Raw genomic sequence first — 23967 nt, 5'->3', positions numbered from 1 at the left:
CATCATCTAGACCATCATCAAAAATCATTTATCTTAGTTCTTCTCAATACCGACATCAAAAATTAGCACCATGATTAGCTGCAGAAATTTTATATCTTCATCATCAATATTTCAATATACATGCATAAGTCACTGCCTCATCCTTTGAACGGTGCTTGAAAAGAATTTTCTGAATCGAGCAAATAATCCAGTCCTCTCTGCAGCTTTTTCTTTCTTTCTCTGATAAAAAAAGAAGCTAGCTCATTAGGTGTATTACTATACTTTCGCTTCATATAATATATTGCAAGTCAAAATGGCTTAAACATGTATTTTCAAAAGCTTAGTTTTATAAAAAAAAAAAATCTCTCGACGTATAAAACCGAACGACACTTTGATACTGTGCTTTTTATAAAGATATAGATGTGTTACCCTACCAAATTATGAATTTTTTTTTAGTTTCTACATATTATGGCAAGATTCATATTCTGATACATCTTGGAACTCGCGAGATCTGAATTTTTGCGAGATTTAGTTGCTTACATGTGTTCTGTTTCTGTAGAAGCAGGGGAAACACAGGTACATAGCACCTGTAAGTGACTCTACACTGTCTTCCTGGTCCATCTCACAGCTTAACGAACACGCTTCATTGTCCTTTGTCATCTGCAAAATACAATGCAGACATTTTAAACATATTAAGCAATTTGATACACGTGTATGGAAAAAGAGAGGCTACAAAATTGAAGAAGAAGAAAACATGTTCTTACATTTTCTGCAAGCCTAGAGGGGATTTTTTCTTCGCGCTCCTCATTCTACGATAAAAATAAAATAAGAAGTGTATTTGAATTTTACTAGGAATTAAAGGCTTAAATGAAGAAAAAAGAGGTGAAATAAAGGTATGTTAAATATTCTCATACAAGGACCTTATAGATGTACACAAATAAGAAAATTGCTGGGTAATCATATATTTATAAGAATTAAATGAGTTCCTTCTCAACAGAACCTAGTGACCAAAAATAAATAAATAAATAAAAACGGCAGTATTAAATCGTCTAGCTTTTAGCAAACTTTGTAAAGAATTGAACTTTAGGCCTTACTTGAGCTCTGTTACTGTTACAGCAAGGAAAGCACAAATACATGTACTTCGGCCTTGTGTGTGACTCGGCACTGTCTTCATAGTTTAACAGCTTGGACTCTTCTTTGCCGTTTGCAGTCTGCAAATACAGTCAATGGAGAAATTACAATGAATGAAGAAAAAAAAAATTAAATTATAATAACGTCACTAAATGAAGTTTTCATTTCAAAATAAATTTTGCATAATAAAGGTTTGGTAAAAGAATAAAGACGGCAAGACAAGTAAACAACCGTACCGTTTTTTCTTTAGTATAGCTTTGTCCATTGCTATTGTTGTCTGGAAACTCAGCTTTCAGTAATCTAAAAACGAGTTGCAAAAATAAAATAGTGTAGAACACTTCGGAAGAATAAAAAATTGGTTCTTTGATTTTGGGAAGGGGGAGGGGGATTGGGGAATTATTCTATTGTATCAGTTTTATACATAACATTTAACAGTCAGAACCATATTCGAACATACTTTTGTGTTGAATTTTTATCTGAAATTGTGTACAGACTCGAACAGTAACTAATGACTCACATTTTAATTTCTTTCTCTCGGATCTGTTGAAACAGCTCTTCCACTGTTAGCTCCTGTTGGCTTTGTGTTTGTGCGATTTCTTCTTTTCCCGGGAGTGCGGCTGCTTCTTCTCCCCCTGAGAGTTCTACTTTATCTTCTTCTCCCCCTAAGAGTTCTGCTTTATCTTCTTCCGGAGGTGTGTCTGCCTCTTCTCCGCCTGACGCCTCTTTCCTTCCTGAGTCAATGGACGCTTCTGATCCCGAAAGCGAGGCCGCCTCTTCACGTGGGGGTATTGTCACCCCTCCTTCCAGGCCTCCCCAAAGGTTTCTGCGTAATAAAATACGTCATTATATACAATTACACATCATTTGGTATTAGAATACACTGTACATGTATAATTCAGGCCCATAGAACGAGGAGGGGCCGGGAGCGATTCCCACCTTTTTTTGAGTATAGAAATTTGCTGTAGTAAATTTTCATTCAGACGCCCCCTCTCTCACACACACTTTTTGTCACTGTAAGGTAGAGTACTGGCAAATTCCAGGATTTGGGCAGTTAATTTTTGGGGTGGGGGTGGGGTGGGTGGGTTAGCCTCCCACTTTTTGGACAGTTTAGTCCACTTTTCTATTTTTGTTTGTCAGATTTTTTTTGGGAGCCCCCCCCCCCCAACAATTTGGAAACCGTTGCTACAGGCCATTAATTACCAAGTACAGTTATATACAAGTATATTTTTTAATTTCCTTTTTTATGTATCACTTGTAAGTGCCTTATTTTGAATTTTCAAAGTGTATACCTTGCAATGATTGAATTTCTGTCTAAGGTCTCGACCTTTCTCTCTGCTTCGTTTTCCTTTTCCTGTCAGAAAATAAAAACTTTAGATCTATATTGCACAAAAACAGTATTTTTTTTTTAAATAATTATGTGCATATTAATGATCATAGAACATTGAAATTCAATTCAAATTCAATGCTACGCTTATAACCGTAACTGTGAACAAACATAATTATTATATTTAAAAATACTTTTTTGCTAGAAATTGTAAATAAATCCTGAATAAAATAATTCATTTATTTATTTATTTTGTCGAAATTAAAGATCTTCGCCTAGCTGGAAGATAATATCCCCCAAATGTTCCTTTCCAAGTAATAATGTGCTATCGAGTGAATGCGTTTATTGTCGAATTCTTTTTTAAGTTCCAAAATACGCATGGACTTCTATATTCAAAAATAAATCTTACCTCCATGATGGAAATTCTAAGTGAAGAACGATAATTTGTTATCTCTATACACGATATGGAAATTCTGACTACCAGAAAATGTATCAATATTGATGACGTCACAATAGAAATATTATTCCGCAGCCTAACCATGACGTCAAAGAGCGCTGTTTAATAGTTCCATAGTTACTACGCAAGACAATATAGTTTGTTTATTTGTTTGTATGTTGTTTAACGTCCCTTTCGAGAATTTTTCACTTATATGGAGACGCCACCACTTGCCGGTGGAGAGCTGCAAATTTTATCCTATACTCGGCACTTAACGGTCATTGAGCAGTGAGGGATCTTTTTCGTGCCAGCACCTACTGCGATACGGGACCTCGGTTTATACGGTCTCATCCGAAGGACCGGTCTCCACGTCCCACAGTGGGATTCGAACCCGCGACGTAAGGATCAACTCCTTACTTCGCGACTCTAGTGCAGACGCGCTAACCACTGCGCCACGCGGGCGACCCAAGACATATAGTGAAACAAGACAATATACTAGTGAAACAATTAAAAACTAGTATTCTTCATTTTAAAATGTGGATCATACTGATCCGTAATCTATTTTTTTAGGACAAGAATTATTGTAAAGGTATTTTTTACAATCTGATATCAAGAAGGAACTCAATGTTGCCAAAGGACTAGTTATATCCCCCCTTTACAAATATGAAAAAACTCCCAACCTGACTTCAATTGTTGCAAAGAAAATGTATCAAAACAACACTGATTTCTTCCATTTCCGTGTACTGTCTGTATAAAATTACATCTACACGTATATACAATTGTGCTTTTATCTCAAGAATTGACAGAAAAGAGTCGTATGGAAAAATTGAGGATATTATATACGAAAAGAGAATTTCAAAAAAGTACAAAGAAATCACATCCTTATGCATGGCTGAAGCCAAGATTCTTCGATCTGCATCTCCCCTACGAGCGGTGATGACATGCCTAGGATAAGAGAACATAGCGAACAAGATTATTTAATTGCTGAAAGAAGCGCTGTAATAAAAAAAAATATATATGCGTTACTGAATAATTTTTCCAAATCTTGCATTGTTTTAAACCTCCTCCCCAGACCTGGAAGGGAAGGACAAATCTGTCCATTGCTCTTCACATACCGGCTATATTTCAAAATAAAGCCATGGGATGTTAATGTTGAACATTGGGTTACGGTCCATAGAAGATTTTTTTTTAGGAGAAAGTTATTCATAAATCTCTTTTCTTCATTGCAGTGTTAGTGGCTAAACTCATCAACAAAAGTAATTAATATTTATAACACCTTAAAAAGCAAGGATTAAATTCAAATTTCTTTTTTCATTGCAGTAATAATGGGTAAACGCATCAAAAAAAGTAATCGATATTTTTAAAACTTTAAAGCAAAATAGGCTGCATTTTTGAGAATTTTATTTTGCTTTAAAATGTACTATTTTGATGATCAGTTAGACAAAAAATAAAGCATTTAATTGTTTCGATTTCTGTACAATGGAATGTATAGTATTATATAAGAAATCAATAATGTACAGGACGACAATAATGTAATATTGCTTCAATCAAAGGTTATAAATAGTTCTTCCATCGTAAATATGAATAACAGAAGTTAATAAACGTTCTTTTTTCTCTCATTGAATTACATGTAGTTAATTACAATATTGCAACAAAAAATTCCGATATCAAATTTGCAGCTTACTCGTATTGCTTTAAAAAGCAAAGATTAAATTCACATTAGGGTGGTATGTCACATCAAACTCTTGCAATGTTCCAGGAATTTTTCCCGGGGAGGGATGGAGGTGAGGGGAATGGGGTTCATATCACCTGAAATAAAAAAAATCAATCGTCCAAATCCGAGAAAAGCTATTTCGTGGGGGAGGGGGGGGGGGAGCAAGTATTAATCTCTCCTTTCCATTTTACCAGTGGTCCATGTTTTTAAGGGGAAGAGGGTCCGTGTGTTCTAGGAGGGTCCGCGGTTATCCTTTCCTTTCTTTACTACACTAATTTGAAAACTTTGAAAATCCCGGGTTGGTGGGAGTTCGGATTTCTAAAAATTCTTTTTCAACATTTCAAAGGAGTAATATATGGGTGCCCAATCACACCCGGTAGGTGCACGTGGTCACACCCGGTAAGATGTGGTTATTTTGTGGTTGGTAGATGTGGTTATTTGCGGTGGTAGGTGGTTTTCGTGGTTACTTGTGGTTATAATAATAAGTGGTAATTTGCGGTGGTAATGGAGTAGCCTTGAACCTAGATGAATTTGAAGCACATGGAAACCTTAACCGATATAAATGATGACATCCCTTTTTCCATGTCAATACTCTCATCAAAGCGGATTTAATGACTACGAGCATTGCACTCAATCTGCACCAGTGAATTATTCAGTTGGAGTACAATGCTCATATCTTTACTGATTAAAAAAAAATATATAATTAATCCAGTGATTGGAATTAATTAATTGAATTTTACAATATATCATTACAAATGTTGAAATATGTATCTTAATAGATGTTGAAATAGGTAATATATAAAAGTAATAAACTAATTTGTTTAAAACCATCAATAATAAATATTATAAAAGGGATGTCAACATTACCGCTACATTGCAAAAAATTTCAACTCATTACCGCTAAATTTCTTCGAAATTTCGGGTGATCAAAAAATATGAGTATGAAATTAAAAGGTACAAAGGTAGTGACTTTATACTAGTGTAAATGCAAAATATTCCTGAGTTAGTTACAAAGTTGCACCAATATATGTCATGTATGTAGTAAAACAAAATATGACTGATTGACACAAAATAATATCACTATGAAATTGGATGGTACAAGGGAAGTGATTTATAAAATTAATGTCATTCGACTATTGTAAATACAAAATGTTCCATGGTTTTTCAAAAAGCACCAATGCGAGTGTAAATAAAACTGTGGTAATATACAAATATGATGGGTATAAAATTGAATGATGATAAAAGAAAATGGGTGATTATTGTAAAATATGTAAATGCTTAAAATATAACATTGGTACATAAGGGCAAGTACTTAGTTTCAAATGAGAGTAGTTGTTACATGTAAGTACCTGACATGAGTATGATATTGGTATACAAGGGTAGTCAGAAAATCTTGCAGTTACATATGTGTACTAAATACAAATGTACTTCATAATCCAAAAAAAGCACATCTCTACCATCACTTCTGTTATAAAATTTACTTGTAAGTAACAATATCCATATACACTAACACACATACACTGAGAAAAAATATTAATTGGAAGAAAAAGAGTCTAAATAAACAACCTAACAATACAATTTATCTATCAAAGTAAAAAAAAAATATTTACAATAGCTTAAGTGATAACTTGGGGAAAAAATAATAGAATTTTGAATCTAGTATTGCTTGGATAAAAAAAAAAAACTTTGACAGAATATTCACAATATAGTATAATACTGAAAATATAATTAAGTTTTGCAGTAAAGCAAATGGAGTGTACAAACAAAGCATCTGACAATGCTGTTTATCTATCAAAGTAAAAACTAAATACCGGTATATATACATTTGCTGATGTAATTGTTTGGGGGAAAAATAACGAAATGTTAACATTTTAAAGATAATTGTAAAATATAATATTGCTGAGTCCTGAAACACTTTTCCAGAATTTTAACTTTAAACTGAGTTACAATACTATCTGGAACTAAATTTAAAAAAAAAAGTAACTGACAGTATAAGTAAAAAGTAAGCATGTGGAAGGATTAATATGCAATGTCAACAAATAACACTTTTTTGCAGGGAAATATATATATATATATTGGAAAACAAAATAAACTTGTCATATGTCAATCAAGATATCACGTCTACACTGTAGGTGTAACGTTATTCAATACTCATTGATCTATTGCACAATATTACATGTAGATCCAATGAAAAGATCATACTGATATAATTTTTCTATGTCATTTCATAATACTATCATTGTTTGCATATATATAATTTAATTTTGTTTGTATTCTAGCCTCTGATTGGTTAATATCCAAAAAGGAACACAAATTATTTCTGTATAACCTGGTTTGGTATGGGGACACCCCCCCCCCCCTGACAACCAGCTGAATCATCTGTATCCATACAATCCTCTCATTTCCAGTCCTCGGGATTCATGGAAAATTCCAGATTTAATAAATGTACCTTTAACTTCAAACAACAATTCGATCTTACCACATGTAAACAAACAACAAGGCTGCTAGGCCTATGTATCCGTTTTTACCTCCCCTCGCTTCCCATCACTTCCGTTACTTCCGTTACTACGGTTGTATTATTGAGCGGCAAATTTGAACTAATGAAAAGCAACGAAATTTTACACCCATAGTTATTTAATGATTTTTCAAATTAAATTATAAGGAATGACTCTAATTCTTGGCCAAATTATTCGAGTATAACCTGGTTTGGGTCAGTTTACGCTTTATAATCCGCGAAGCGGATTTTAAAACAGCGTAAACTGACCCAAACCAGGTTATACTCGAATAATTTGGCCAAGAATTAGAGTCATTCCTAAATTATTTCATCTTGTCTTTAAGCTAAAACAGGCCCGTAGGAAGCAACTTCGGTTTGGGGGGGAACAGCTACATTTTCAGTTGAGTGGGCACTATCAACTACCAAAAATTCCTTGACAAGCAAAAAAAAAAAAAAAAAAAAAAAAAAAAAAAAAAAAAAGTCATCAGACGTTTTTTTTTGAGGGGGCACAAGCAAATAACAGCTGTGTTTTCTATAGTAAACTATATATCGGCAAAATTATAGGGGGGCACGGCCCCCCCCCCCCGTGCCCCCCCCCCCCCGGTTCCTACGGCCATGTAAAATTAATTTGTTTAAAGGATGACTGCACTTAACGCCAGTTTTGGGGTCTATTTCGGTTGCCTCTGTTGCGTTTATATCTAAACCTTATTTCACTTTTGTATGTTTATGAAAGAATCCTGTCAATTTGGAACCAAATTTAAATCTTAAAATGATTTTAGACCGTGATACAAAAAAAAATGATTCAATGTTTTTTGTCCTTTCTGCTTTCCAATTACATGTATAGAGAATTTACACTTACCTGCCCTTGATTGAACATAAGATATGCATGAGAGGTGGAGCTAACATTGTAAGAATGGGTCTAAAATTAGATTTGATAAATAACAATGACTTGTTTGAAAAAAAAGAACGTGATCACTCTTACCAATCTCTCTCTCCATTCTGTATGGCACAAATACACTACTGACAAAAAACGAAATTAACAATAGGAGCACGTAAATGTAATTAAAGCAGGTTTTATATCTGTGCCAGATGACTTAACGTGTTCGAACACAATGTCCTAGTAAGCAGAAAACATGCTACCTTACAAGTCACGTGACGGAATTTAGTATTCACAAAGTTACCTGGGGTAAGAAATCACGTGGTGAATTATAATATTCAACAAGTCACAATCCTTGGTTACAACAAATTGTGATGACCCCTGCCTTTGAAAACAGATTCGAACTTCGTAAATACACACTTTTATTAAACGTAATTACATAAAGTTGTAGATTGGATGTTGATCGCAAATTTCGCCTGTCCTTAAGTGCAGTCATCCTTTAACAACTATTTAATGAATTTATTTTCCTTTTCAGTCACTCTCTCGGTGTCTTTTTTTTTTATTTTTAACTTTTTCCCCTTATATAGAAATTCTTAATACTCGCTTTCGTGCCATCGGCGAGTGAAGGTGGCCAACCTTCCCCGGCCTCACCCTTCTTGGGGGAAAAAAAAAACAAAGAAGAGGAAAAGTATATACATGTATATTTTTCTTTATATATTTATTTATTAAAAATGAACACAAATAAACATAATATGCAGAGCAAATTCTATTGTGTCAAAGAAGTGAAAAATATAAATTATATATATATATATATATATATATATATATATATATATATATATATATATATATATATATATATATATATATATATATATATATATATATATATATATATATATATATATATATATATATATATATATATATATATATATATATATATATATATATATATATATATATATATATTAAATTACAGCTTCTAAGATGGGGAGAAAATATTTATTCGGACGATCACAATATGATGAATTGATCAGAGGAACTTATGATTTAGACAGTGTTGGATGACAGGTAAATATTGTCTATGTTTGTTGTATTAATTTTTCCCAATGTTTCATTTATATTCAATAACAATGGATCACGTTTTAAACTTATGTTAGTACAAATCTCTTTTCTGCTTAAACTTTCATTAAGGCGTGACATTCTCGTCGATACATAATTAGCGTCTCTCAAATCGTGACCTAGATTCTCACTCAACAGACACTATTGATAATATTGAAATCAAACATAAAATTATATAAATAAATTATTTAACATTTGTCCTCTCTTCATTTTATGATTATTAAGAATGTCATGTTCCTGTTTCAATATCCATTTCATTAACTAACATCACTCATCGAAGTAAAAATGCAAAATCATTACTAAACGTTAACAATTTTCATGGCAAAGATTTTAAGCATTTCTGGAGAAATTTATATCAAGTTTTTAATGCATTTTTCGGCTATTTTTTGTCATATTTGTATATACCAAAGTATATATATTCTGAAAGCATGTACTATGTAGTTTCTGAAAATGATTACAAAAAAATATCATTTCAGTTGCCATGGCAACGAAGTATGCCCAAATCACATAGAAATCTCCATTTAATCACCAATTAGTTTTATTTTAGTCTTTTTGTTTAGTAAAGTATTAATAAAGAGTAAATTTTGATGTTGAAACATATCAGCATGTTGTATACTTAAAGTTTTTATACAATTTTAAGCATTTTTGGGGGGTAAATACAAGATTTCAACATTTTTATGCTCCCCCAGGGAAAAGGAACAGTCATATTGCTTAGCAGCTGTCTGGTGTTCATAGACCTGGTATCTGCCCAGTATCTTAAAAATCATTTGCTTGACAGACAAGCAACTTAGTACACTGGTACCCCCTAGTAAGTAGATGACTCCTTTTGAAATAGAGGTCACAAGGTCAAAGGTCAAACTATTCAAGACATGTGAAGATATTAACCATTCAATATATTGATAACCCTTTGCTTGACAGACATCAAACTTAATACACTGGTTCCCCTTGAGAAGTAAATGACCACTATAGATTTTGTCGTCACAAGGTCAAAGATCAAGGGTCAAAATGGACAAAAGAATATACTGACCACTTAATATCTTCAGATCTGAACGGTTTGTTTGACAAACATCAAACTTGGTACACTTCTTCCACATAGGCAGCAGATGACCAATATTAATATAGCAGTCACAAGTTCAAACAACATATTCACTAGATATAGGAAGATTTTGTCAGCTCAGCATCTTGAGAACCACTTGCTTTACAGAAATCAATTTTGGTTCACTGCTATCCCCTGAGAGTAAATTACCTCTGATGATTTTGGAGTCTGATAGAGATCAAACTTAGTATAGTGTTTGCCCCTGACCAGTAGACAATAATTTTTTTCACTATAATAACAGATATTCTAAAGCATTTTTATATTGTCGTCGAGGCATACATATGTTTCTCAAATATTTCTTGTTCTCTATCACAATTTCTTAGTTAACATACTTATTTACTAGTAGTAAACACTTTCAAGCAAATATCAAGAGAAAGATAACAAAAATGAATAGAAGAAAATCAACAAATTTGAACGTTTAAAATTCATAGACTTTTTAATTTATTGCAGATTAAAATGTGAATACTTTTTTATTAACTAAGTAGATACAATAACAACAACAAAAATTTAACAAGTTGTGACTGTTTCCTGATATTTAACATTCACTTCCAAAATTAGAATGACCTTAAACTTCGGTCTATGACATAGCACAATGTTTGCCTTCTTGAAAAAAAAAATGTACCTGTTCAAGTACATACCATGGTTCTAAATTTGCAAAGAAGGTTTAAAAAAGAAAACCACAACTTCCAAAATAACATTCAGAATGATTTAATATGCCTCTATAAATAGTATTCAAATATTGAAATAATTTGTAAAACTAAGGCAATATTGACCTTGATCTTTGAGCTAATCTAATGTAGCATACACTGTTCACTGATCGTACGTGTTTGTGTATTCCTGCAAGTGACATCTAATACACATTTTCCAAGAATGTTTATGTCTTAGAGGTTAACATCTAGATGAAATGCCCTGAAACAATAAATTGTTCACTATACAGAAGTGTTTGTTACACCCTTTACAACCATAAACTGTCTCTTTTCTTTTCTTGTCTCCATGTTTGGTACACCATTTGCAGGGTTTCTATGAAAAAAAATTGTATTTGTTTAAATATTTTTTTTCTCAAGGTCATTTGTAACCAATGATATTTAATATAGATCTTCCTTCACATCTCAACATTGAAAACAATATACAATAAAGTCCGAAAGAAGAAGTAAAAAAGTTTTGTATTCTTTTGTTAGAGTATATAAAATTCGGACTATTAGCAATAAAAATGTTGAAATGTAATGATTATATTTATCTACACTATATTGGCTAAGGGATCAAAAAATTCTATGCTACGTACACCTGTATCAGTATAAACTATATATAAAGCAGGTCTCCCTGTCTGTATAAAATTTAACTGATCGGAAGCTAAAACACCTCTGAATTGTTTTTCAACAATCTTATTAAACATCAGTATATCAAATATTTTGGTGGAATTCATTATTATACAGTTATGGAATGGGTGTGAGGGAAATAGCAAATTTACGATTCCCCAAGGGAGAAAACTATTTTTTTGATGTGGTGTTTCTTTTTTTTCTTTTTTTTTTTTGGTTTGTTAGACTGATCCTTTTCCGCTTGCTTTCGTTCACTAGAATGAACACGTCTCTTTAATATTTCCTTTTTATCTCTACAAAATGTTGCCTTGTTACATATAAATGACTCCGCTTCCTTATCAATAACTGCGTGCTCTGTCAATTGCTTCCTTTGTTGGGGTTACCATTTTTATTTTTGTGCACATCATCTTTGTCGTGAAGATTTTTCCCTACTATATAGACTTTTTTATGTTTAGATTGATCATTTGTAACCATATTTAAAAAGTGCGTTTATAACCATATTTAAAAAAGCAAAAGAAACATAGGGAATTAGATTTGCTATCATTTTTTCAGTTAAAAAAAACCCCTTATATATATTAGTAATTTTTGCAATCTTTATCTTAAATGAAGTGTACAGTTGCAAGCTCCTTGAGATAGTGAGGATTGTTGCAAGTTATCATCTAATAAATACAAGCGAATTCTTTAAATTCTGTTTCTTAACTAAAACTTTCATATCAAATGGCTTGTAAAAGATAAATACATCATCTGCTTTTCGAAGTTGCACTCTTTTTAAAATAGGTAATTATTGATTTTTAACAAATACATTCCACATATTTCACAAAAATAAATAAATAAATAAATAAATAAATAAACTTCTGAAAGTCAGAATTATTTCTCTAAGAAAATTCGGTTATTGCACATTCCCAGTCTCCGGATAAATCTTTTTCATGGGGTAAGTTCAGTTGTAAAATCTTGTAATGTGTAGTAGTTGTGAATATGTTTACAATCATTCGAATTGATCATAAAAAATAAATAATTTTTAAAATAATATTAAACCCGATTACTCAAAATTAATAATGTTTTCTTCGGGAATCCAAGTATTGAATGAAGAGTTGTAACCCATCCACTTCACTAATACTTCATTTTTACCATTGTGTGACCGTTTCGTTTATTAATAACAGATTCTATTTTATAAGTTGTTTTATCATCCATGTTCCTGCTCATAAAATTCACCAGTAATCAATTAGTTATTCAAATCTTTAAGCACGTATATTCTTTAACGTGTCTGCTAGCTATAATAAACATCTCTGTGCTCCATCGAACATTATATTCTTTTTCAAATGTTCTTTTTATAGATGAAATACGTACAGCATCATTTACTAAAAATTTAAATAGATTAAGTGGTCTGTTCTGTGATTTTTAAATCATCGTCATACATATGTAAAACAGTTTCCATAATTTGATTTTCTCATCCTTTGTAGGAGATGCAGGAGATGTCTTCAATGATCTGTGGACAGTATTATTATATGAATCAGTGATATCTTTGTTTATCAATCCATTTAAATGTATTCGAGTTGTGCATATATTTTATTAATTTAGATTTTATTGTTCTTATACACCTTTCTGCAAAATGTGTCTTTATTTCAGTATTTTGAGTTTTAAAATAACTAACGCTGCTTTGGTGTCTTTTCCAGTGTTACTTTTAATCATACGAGTAAATATAAACCAGGAGAAAGTATCAATAACTAATAATTTTTTTTATAACCTCTATTACATTCTTTATAATTTTCCATAATACATGTATACATCTGCCTCCCAAATATAATCAGATTTGAAACTTACGAAGTTATTTCGTTTGAATTTACGTTGAATTCTTTTATGTGCTCCATATGACCATTTTTTAACATCGCCAAGAGAAATATTACATTTATCTTTTCGCAATACTTGATAAATTGTTTGAGGTCCCGAAAAACTCGCTGATTTTTTAGCATTGTAAAACATCGCAGCAATCTGCTTTTCTTTTTCATCTATAGATTTAATATTATGAAAATTTTAACCACTTAATTCTCTAGTCTGGAATTCCTGGAGGAGTCCTTCTGTTAATTTTAGTTCGCTGAATTCCTTTGATTGTAAGTTTAAGTTGTTTTGATTTTCCATATCCATTTTGATTTAAGAATCTTCGAATTCATTTCGCAAATTCTTCACAGAACCATCATTTCTGTCTGCGAGAAAGCATTTGCGTGCGTCTTAAAATTCAAGTTTTCTTCAGTAATGGATAAAAGAATTGTATAGCAAAAAAAAAAAAAAAAAAAAAAAAAAAAAAAAGAAAAGAAAAGCGCCACCATTTTATCATCTGGAATCATTTATAAGTGTTTTTTTTTTTTTTTTTTTTTTTTTTTTTGCACGGCTCTTAAAACATTCAGCATTACATGATTGTATTTTACCAACAAGAAGAGTTTGTATTTTAAAGGTTTCCTTTTGGAAAAAAAGAAAATTTAAAAGTTTTGAGTGAGATTTCAGAAGATTTTTTTCTCCTTCTTTGAGACATTAATCTCCCAACATACAATATTATATAACATCTCACATATACCATTCACCTGGCGTTCACTTGCAGTGGTTTGTAATAAATATTTACGCTGTTGTTTATTTGATGTTGGATCTGTGATTAGATCCATGAAACTGAACACCTTTAACAGCACTGCTCATTTCTTTCTTTCTTTTTTTTTCTTCTTTTTTTTTTGTTTTTTTTGCTTTCGATACATAAAACAGTATCCTCCTTGAAAAATATTTTGGTGCAAAACCTGTGTGCGTGGTCCGATGTCGGTGATAGATCAATCAGTAAATAAGATTTTTTTTTCACGTGTAGCATCTTTATATGCTTCTTTCAATAATTTTATCTGTCCAGTCTGGTGCCCAATGTCCTTACTTGCGTCATACCCCTAGGATTCCGCATTAATATGTAATAATGTAAATTTAAAGAAATTCATCGAGAATTTACGCCTTTACAAAAAATATTTTGTGTTATGAATATAACAGTTAAGTGTGAATGATGTGATTTTTGTTTAAAAAGCTTCTCCTTTTCGGAGTCATTATAAATCTCTAGCATAAAATCATCAAGAACAATTATGTTATGTACTTTGTTTTTTGAAAGAACATTAATTTTTTCCTCTACAGGTAATCCTCGAAAAAATTCTATGTTCTCAATAGTTTTTACCATCATTTAAAATATCGAATGATAAATGTTATAACAATACAAAATTTTGTTTGGTGAATCATTCAAAAGCATATTAATTTGACCTTTGTGATAGTACATGTATAGTTTAAACACCCAAGACGTTTTCCCTGGCCCAGTACATCCATTTACACATATCACGGAGCATGGGTGGAAAGGACACATCTTTCTGTGCCAAGTGTTAAAATATAAATGAATTTATCTAATGTTTTTTTTCCCTTTTATCTTTCCTTGGGTTCTAGCATCAATGAAGATTTGAACTATTGTCCAGTGCCAGAGCAATTTTCAGTATATATTTTTGTACGTGTATTGTTAAGAAATAAAATACAAATGAATTGAACTTATGATTTCTTTTCTCGTGTTTTACTAGATTCTAAAACCGATGAAAGTCTGAATTCATACATACATGTATAAGAAAAGAATAAATAAATGAAAATAAATAAATAATAAATACAGTTCATTTATTAATATATACATTTGTATGTACACTGCAACAAATATGTAGATATTATCACGAGAAATAAAAAAGATAAAATTAATATGAAAATTCTCCACGTAACATTTTTCATCAATATCACTTATGCATGTACAATGTGTAATGCTAATATAAGCTCTTAATTATTTTATATGATTTGTGTGTGAGTGTGTGTTTTCAGAGAAAATGAAAGAATTGTTTTATTGCAAATTATATAAAATCTAATATCTTAGAGCTTCTTAGTTTATTAATGCATAATATAATAAAGCTCGCTTTTTAAAAAAAAAATTGACAAGGGAATTTATTTAAGATCGGGTTCGGGAGTTCTTTATGTAAAATCAAAGATGGCAGCTCTCTTGTCGAATTGTGTTCGGGGATGTTGCAGAATTTCACGGTATGTATGAAGTTAATATTTCTTGATTTTCCAAAATGTACATATCGATAAATGAAAATGTTTCATATATTTGATTATGTCATAAGAAAATGTGAAATAACATTTTTTTCAGCAATTTTAAGGACCTCTAATACTGTCTTCTTTTTTCTTACGAAATGTGACCTTACACTGGCTTACACAAGATTCATACTATATATGTAACTTGATATTGACATGCCTGTTGTCTTAGAGAGTTTTTTTTTAATTTTCTATGAAAATATTTCCGTGGGTAAGGTTTTGGTTCATCTGCCGTTTATTTACGTTGTCTTTCCACAATTGCAAACTTGTGTTTCAGGAATAAAAGAACTGTGTCTTGGGACATATTACTTGTATTTATAGCATAAATTGTATTTATAAACATTTGATACCTTATTCAGTGTAATTAGTATTTGCTAAGATTGGAGTTGTTCTTCACTTATCTGCTGCAGAGGGGACAAACTATCAAAATATGATCATTATATAGGGTCCGTGGGATGCCATCTTTTAACTAAGGAACATTCTATACAATAAGAACACTGGCACTGAGTCTTTAGTGTCTCTAGAGTTGATAATAATTAACCACAAGCCCTCCTCCCCCACCTCCTGAGGCTCCTCTAAAGGTTCTTATAAAGAAATCAAGAAGGAGATTCAAAGTGAAAGTGGTCATTTCTGTGATTTAAGAGTGCTGAAAATGTGAAAAGGGGAGAAGGGTGTGCACCTTTTCATTGGGAGGAGGGGGGCAAATTTTTGTTGGGAGTTTAATGGTGATAACCTGGATCAGATTGACTATGTTTTGATCATTTGATTTATTTGAAGGATGAATTTGGCCAAAGTAAAATTATTGTTGGAATTGCCTCCCACCTCATTGAAGAAAAACCCTCCTGAATTGTTTAATCAATTCTTGGTCTATTATCACATGCACCACTAAAAGAAATAGGGTTGGATCAAGCAAAAACAGGATTCCTAGCTTGACAGGAGGTTCTTTTTACGTAAAAAATGGGATGAAAGATTTTATCAGTATAGTGGTATATCACGATTTTTTATTGTGTGATTCACATTGTGTTACTTACTTACACTTACTTATCCTCTCCGTGCCCCGGAGGACGCACGAGGCCATATTCACATCATGTTATGGAGACTAAAATACTGTATTTAGTATGTAATAATAAATTCCGGAAATAATTAATTTTGTGTTCAAACTTTGGAATTACAATTACTGGAATTATAAAAAATGTTGTAAAACAGTAAAACATTAATTGGCATCCTAGTACATGTATCCATACATGCTTTATTTATAGATGATAAATGTAAAAAAATGAAGTTAAATTTTCACAATATATTTGATAGAAAATTGTAGAAATTCGTATATAATAAAATTGTAATACTAAAAATTGCATGTAATGATATTTTTGGAAAAAATCGTGATATATCGGCCAATAATGATACAAAAATACCCATCCCTACCAAAAGACTTTTTTTTAAAGAGTCGTAAAACATTTTGTCACTGACTGTTTCTTGCAAATTCAAAACCAGTTTTTGATTGAACTTTCCATTTACCATTTTACATAAAATCTGATACTTTTGAGTACAAAATGAATTGGCTATTATATTATGATAGTTTATTACTTTAGAGTACTTGGTTGGGGAGATTGCATTTTTTTTGTTGTCACTTGAAAAAATAAATTTACAAATTGTCTCTGATGTTAGATTAAAATATTTTTTTTTCAGAGGAAGAAAACTGAATTTAAGAAGGTTCTCGACAACCCAACATAGACTTAAAGATGAGGATACCCCGCTGAGTCAACCACTGCCAGATTTTCCTGAACTGAAATATGCCACTGCGTCACCAGAAACATACGACACTCCAGTTACAACCCTTGAGAATGGACTCCGAGTGGCATCACAGAAAGTGTTTGGTCATTTTTGTACATTAGGAGGTATGTCATACATAAAGTCATTGAATAAAGAACTATCAGTTTTCTTTCCATGTACTACATGTACATGTAACAGTATATTTCAAAGGAAGGGGGATTATTTTTGCCAAATTTTTCAAATTTGTTTAAGTACTCTTTTTTTAAATAATTCTGTCAAAAAGAGTATTCCTTTCACATATTTTAAAAATCTTTTGTGATGTTTTTAATGAATCTATACTTTTGCTATGCATCAGAAATTTTACAAATCAGTAAACTAAGCATTATTTAACATGTTAAAGCAAAATCAGTAGAGAAATAGTATTGGCAAAAATGAATTCTCATTAATTCATATTGCATTGTAGCATTTACAGTTTTTAATGATTTTCGTCAACAACAATAAAATGCCTTTCATGTATGACTTCCTATTTTTCAGTTTTGATTGATTCTGGCAGTAGATATGAAGTAGCTTATCCCAGTGGCATTTCACATTTTATAGAAAAATTAGGATTTTGTGTCAGTATATTTTATCCTTATAAACAAATTCTTTTTTAGTATTGGATTTACTTCAGAATGATGTATTTCAATAAGGATATTCTTGTTAATGAATTGATTTAAGTATGTTTTCTTTGGCAGTCAACAACAAAATACAAGAGCAATGATGAGATATTACAAGTTTTAGAAAAATATGGTGGAGTTTGTGATTGTCAGTCATCAAGGTCAGTCAGAAGTTATATTTAGTAACAACAAGTTTATAGATACTGGAGACTACAAATCTAAATAGAATTCAAACTCACAATTAAGTTGTAGTTTTTTACAAGTACACAAGTACTAGAAAGTACCAAATGGATGAAGAAAGTTCAGCTGTTCACAAAAATTTACTTAAGTTATTTACCTCGTACCATGATATACACTGTAAGACTAAAGAGTATCTCAAAAAATGCTGACATCCTAAGCAGACATTTATAATGATCGTAGTTTTCCTGTGGAAAAGTTAGCATGTAATATTTATATTAATGATCATAGTTTTCCTGTTGAAAAAGTGATACTTGTGTGATATTGATTTATATTTTGCTCTGGACACATGAATAATATATTGAATGACTTAATTGTATTTTCCTTATCTTCTATTCAATCATATTGTCATGGTTGACTTCAAGTTTTAAAAAAAAAAAATAGATTGAAATGTATACAACATAAAAACTTTTGAGATTTTTCTCTAAATGTATTGAATAAAAGCTCATTTTATTTACAGAGATGCCCTTATATATGCAATGTCAATTGAAACAGAAGGCTTAGAAAAGGGATTAGATATTTTGTCAGAGGTTGCACTGCGACCTGTCATCACAGAGGAACAGGTTTGTATAATAAAGATTGCCTTTTCTCTAGCAGCTCCTGGCTATTATTATAAATAAAAACTAGTTGACAGACAACAGGAGAAAGTTCTTAATGAATTATATATAATTGTATAAAAATATGAATTTGACAGAATTGTTTCTTTTTTAAACAACTTTCGTAATGCTTTTCATATGCAAATAAGATTTAGTATATGATTTCAAACTATGAACTGATGAAAAAAAAAACCTTTTTTTATCTGTTTGCAGATTGACTACTGTAAAATGGCAGTGGCTTTTGATCTTGAGAATATTGAAAGCAGTCCTCAGCCAGACATATTGATGACAGAATTAATACATGCTGTTAGTACTTTTTGTCTTCTTCCTAATTGCTATTGAATATCTGCCTCTTTTCATTCATATCCCCAATTGCCAATATTACTTGTACAGTGAAAACTGTCTAATCCGACACCTGTGTATTCCGTCACGCTGTGAATTCCGATGTTAAATTTCGTTCTCATTTTACTATTTTCCATGTTTTTTTACACTGTGCAATCTGACACCCTGTCTATTTTGACACAAAATTTGTCTCCCAGTGCATGTCTGATTAGACAGGTTTCACTATACAAATGAATGCCGTAATTATTCAAATTTGTACATATACATTGTAGGGTTTTTTGGAATATTGACCTTACTTGATTGTCACTTCTTTGATAACTTGAAGAAAAAAAAATCAGTGAATACTGATGTTTAAAGACAAAATTGTTCCACATTGCTCCTTATTTAAATACAGTTTAATCAGTAATCATGTTACATTTACTTTATTTTGTGGTTAAAAGTTTTCAGTTTAAAAAATATTATTTTCTACTGACATTAAAATTAACAGTTACAGAGCTTCTTGCTGACATGTATCTTGTATTACAATGTATTTTGCAGGCTGCTTATCGAGACAACACACTGGGTCTTCCAAAAATTTGTCCCAAAGAAAACATTGACAAAATAGACAAAGGGACTCTGTATACATTTATGAACAATTTTCATGACCCCTCAAGAATGGTTCTCTGTGGGGTGGGGGTGGAACATGACAGGTTAGTGGAGTTGGCCAGGGAGCTCTTTGTAAAGAAGACACCTCTTTGGAAAGAGGATCCATCCCTGGTAGATCACAGTAAATCAGTGGATCATTCTATAGCACAGTACACAGGAGGGAAGATGCTGGTAAGAACTCCTCAGAGATAAGAAGTTTTTTGCACACTTTCTTTATGTCACTTTCCAGATTTGTTACATACATGTAGCTGGGCAATGTGAATGTTTCTGATTCTGTACAATTTCTTCACATTCTTCTGCATTAAATTTTTGTCAAATAATTTATCAATGTTGACATTTATTTTCAGTATATACTGTATATTTAAAACGTATCTTATATCTTAGACAAAAATTTATATCTAAAAAAGATAAAATAGCCAAAAAATTTTATCAATAATTTTATTTTTCTCTGTGGTTATATTAATCCTTTGCTGTTTATCTTTTTTTTAAGATTGAAAAAGACCTATCCAGTGTGAGTAAGGGACCCAATCCTTTCCCAGAGCTCGCCCACTTAGTGCTGGGGTTGGAGAGCTGTTCTCACAAGGACGGCGACTTTATAGCATTCTGTGTTCTTAATATGATGCTGGGAGGGGGAAATGCTTTCTCTGCAGGAGGTCCAGGGAAGGGGATGTATACCAGACTTTATACTAATGTATTAAATAGGTAAGTTGGCAAAGAAGTCTACATGTTAAGGAAAGAAATGTGAAATCCTATATTTTTGAAAGGGTTATATATTCTTTGTTTTCAAGGTATTAAAAAAACCAATTACATGTACATTTTATGTCCTTAAATTAATGGTTCAAAATTTTCAAGCTAAAGTATCATCATTCATGTTCCTTCTTCTACCATAAAATCAACTCCCTATGATCCAGTATTATTTTACTCAAACCACAAAAATTTATCCTTTTGAAAATAGTATGGTATGTTTTAATATCAAATGTGTTGATGTATTTGTTTATTGGTTCAAAATACATATATTGGTATTTTGAATATTTAAATAAACTACAATGTTATTTGCAGACACCACTGGATGTTTGGTTGTGTTGCCATGAACCATGTGTATGATGACTCTGGGGTATTCTGTATTATGGCCAGTTCTCATCCTAGCCAGGTAATCATAAAGTTTAGAAGTATACTTACTTTGTACATTTAACATATAGGACACTGTTTTGTATATACAAATTAGTGATGTGCGATTTTATCGGTTTACCGGTATATCGCGATTTTTTATTGCGTGATACATATCGTGATACAGAGACTAAAATATCGGTATTTGGTACATAACTATAAATTCCGGAAATTATTCATTTATTTGTTCAAACTATTGAATGACAATTGCAGGACGTGTAAAAAATGTTGAAAACAGTTAAACAATGGCATCCAAACATGGTTTATATTAAATAAATAAAAATTTAAAAAGTAAAGCTATGTTTTTATAGCATATTTTTAAGAAATATTGTGGAAATTCATTTGAAATTGTAGTAAAAATTGTGTGTAAAAATATCACGATTTATCGTGATATTTTTGGGGGAAAATCTTGATATATCACGATACAAAATTTTTGCCAATACCCATCCCTAATACAAATGTACCTTGTCATTGAGAGTTAAATCTCAGATATCTGTATGTGCAAGTACTGATAAGTATTTTCAAATTGGCACACACAATACAGATGCTGAAACTCTGACAGTCATATTTTATATTTATGTAACAATGCAGTCTTTTGTGTCAGAATAGTCAAATTCATAGCATGTTAGTCATTTTTTAACCCCTTCTTATTTTACCCTTGTCTAACCCAGTAACGTTAATGAAGGTCATGTTTGAAATTTAGAAAGTATGTATATTTCTCTTTCAGTTGGATGACTTAGCAATAGTTGTTTTATCCGAGTTTCTAAGAACTCCAGAAGAAATAAGCAAGGTTTGTTAATTTTAGTTATCAGCATCATTTCAAAGTTTGACTAGTATATACCGTAAAGGTACTAAGCAACACAGGACAATGAAATTTCATATTTTAAAAATGTTTTAATACATTGAAATTTTATAAAGTTTTTGTATGCCTTAACTCTTTCTGTAAGACCTTGCAGTTCAGGAGCATTTTATGAAGCTCCAAGTCCTTTTCTGGTTTTAAGCAATAAGACACATGTATATGTATCTTGAAATAAGGAATTTTTATGTTAATAAAGTTCTAAAACTAATTGGTGTGTAAAAAACTGATTCATCAGGAGGAATTAGATCGTGCCAAGAAGCAGCTCCAGTCCCTACTGATGTATAACCTGGAGTCTCGTCCTATGATGTTTGAAGATGTTGGGAGACAGGTGCTCAGCCGCGGATTCAGAAATCCAGCTCAGTTCTATCTGGAGGAAATTGGTGGGCTATCATAATCATTTTACTGTTAATTTACTTCTGTACTGTAGAATTTATTCTAATGTATAATAATTCTATATAGATTTCTTAACAGGAAGCATGGTGAATTCAGAATCACTGATGTGAAGTTTAAAGTGTTAATTTAACAGAAAATTAACTTCAGAAATCTATACATGATTTGGTTGTTAAGATAACTTTTTCAAATTGATAAGCCAGAGAAAATTTTGAAATTATTTTTAGCTGGCAATTCTGGTTGAGACATTATCAGATAAGTTGTAAATGAAATGACAGGCAAAACAATAATCAGTTCCGTATTTTTACAGAGAAGGTAACAAGGGAAGACCTACAGCGTGTAGCTAAGAGAATGCTTCGTTCTAAACCAGCAGTAGCTGCATATGGGACATTAGATAAATTACCACCATATGAAAGGTTCCAGGAGATTTTGGCAAATGGAGCTGTAGTGAAAAACAAAAGGAGATTTGCATCTTTCTTCAAATAACTTTATAATACAGTGAATTTTTTATGAAAACATATACAGTGCTTATTGCAGGACAAACATCCTCAAACAAGCTTCATGCATTAATTGTTGGAGGAGTTTGGTTTCTACTCCAATATTTTATCTGTGTAATCGTAATTATAAACGAAGTGTTTGTACCTTGACATTGTGGTACATTCTATAATTGATACATAATAATAAGCACAGCTGGTCACACAGTTCAGTTTTTAGCAGATTTTTTGTTCATGTTGCTGAAGTGCCATTGGAAACATTGAAACACCGACTTCAATAAGTTTTTGTACGTGACATTATGAATTCATTATTAATATTGCTATATTGTAGCAGCTCTCTATTACAGATAACAGTGTTTGCTTGGACTAACTAGATCTTGTATGTTTTATGCTTATTTTGTTAAGAAATAAATCAGAGTGAGATTGAGTACTTTAATTAAACATGATAAATTGTTCACAGCTTACATATTTAAAATTGATACAATGTAGGTTTTTCCCTCTGTCTGCCTTGTCTTTAGAAGTCAAAATTTTTCATATGAATCACATTGTAATTAGATAATCAATATAAAAACTCCTTTGAGCTTACTCTCTTTCACAACTAGTATACAAATTCCTTTCTTTCTAACCTTTACGCTGATATTTTTTTACACTATTTTTTTTCATTCACGAAAGGCAGCATTTTCTATACAGTGTCAAGAAATGCAACTTGTATTATTCATATATGAAAATCTCATTAGTACCAACAACTCAAGAAAGAAAAACAAAAATACATCACTGAAACGCATGAGAATAAAATTTTTTCGATAATTGAAAAAATATTTTAAGTTCATTTAGTTTTTAAAGGTTCCATAATGAAGGTTGAGACTAATATATTAGATGAGATTCGCTACTACAGTGAGTACCACGTCTCTCATTTGTTGAAATAAAATTTATCTTGTTTTAAGGGGTTGCAGTGGAACTTGATATGGCCTTGAAACTTTCCAAGAAGACCCCAGCATGAAGTAATTACTGGTATACAGAAATGTAATATGTTCGCCCATGAGTGCTGCCAAACCAGTAAAATATGTTGGTTTTTATCGATTTGATTATTGAAATGGGCAATATGCACATTTAAAGAGGTCTTCCCATGCACTCCCTTCACCGGTATATGGTTACGTCTCTATATGAGCGAAAAATGCT

The 23967-nt window shown here is 31.5% G+C and overlaps 1 protein-coding gene across 1 annotated transcript; it reads left to right on the top strand.

Annotated features, from left to right (window-relative positions):
• The first annotated feature begins 15516 nt into the window (after positions 1–15516).
• Positions 15517–23241, top strand: LOC133192547 (mitochondrial-processing peptidase subunit alpha-like). Its single transcript, XM_061328541.1, has 12 exons — positions 15517–15572; positions 17319–17527; positions 17937–18016; positions 18137–18219; positions 18756–18858; positions 19105–19197; positions 19771–20049; positions 20369–20580; positions 20938–21028; positions 21773–21835; positions 22140–22284; positions 22605–23241. Exons 1-12 carry the CDS (start codon positions 15523–15525, stop codon positions 22778–22780), a joined length of 1584 nt encoding a protein of 527 aa, XP_061184525.1. The 5' UTR covers positions 15517–15522; the 3' UTR covers positions 22781–23241.
• The last annotated feature ends 726 nt before the right edge of the window (positions 23242–23967 follow it).

This window comes from Saccostrea echinata, unplaced genomic scaffold, assembly GCF_033153115.1.
Source record: "Saccostrea echinata isolate AGI-Se365-2 ecotype Australia unplaced genomic scaffold, CSIRO_AGI_Sech_v1 ptg000025l, whole genome shotgun sequence".
NCBI lineage: Eukaryota > Metazoa > Mollusca > Bivalvia > Ostreida > Ostreidae > Saccostrea > Saccostrea echinata.
Note: the sequence above shows the minus strand (reverse complement) of the source record. Positions and strands in the feature narration are given on the sequence as shown.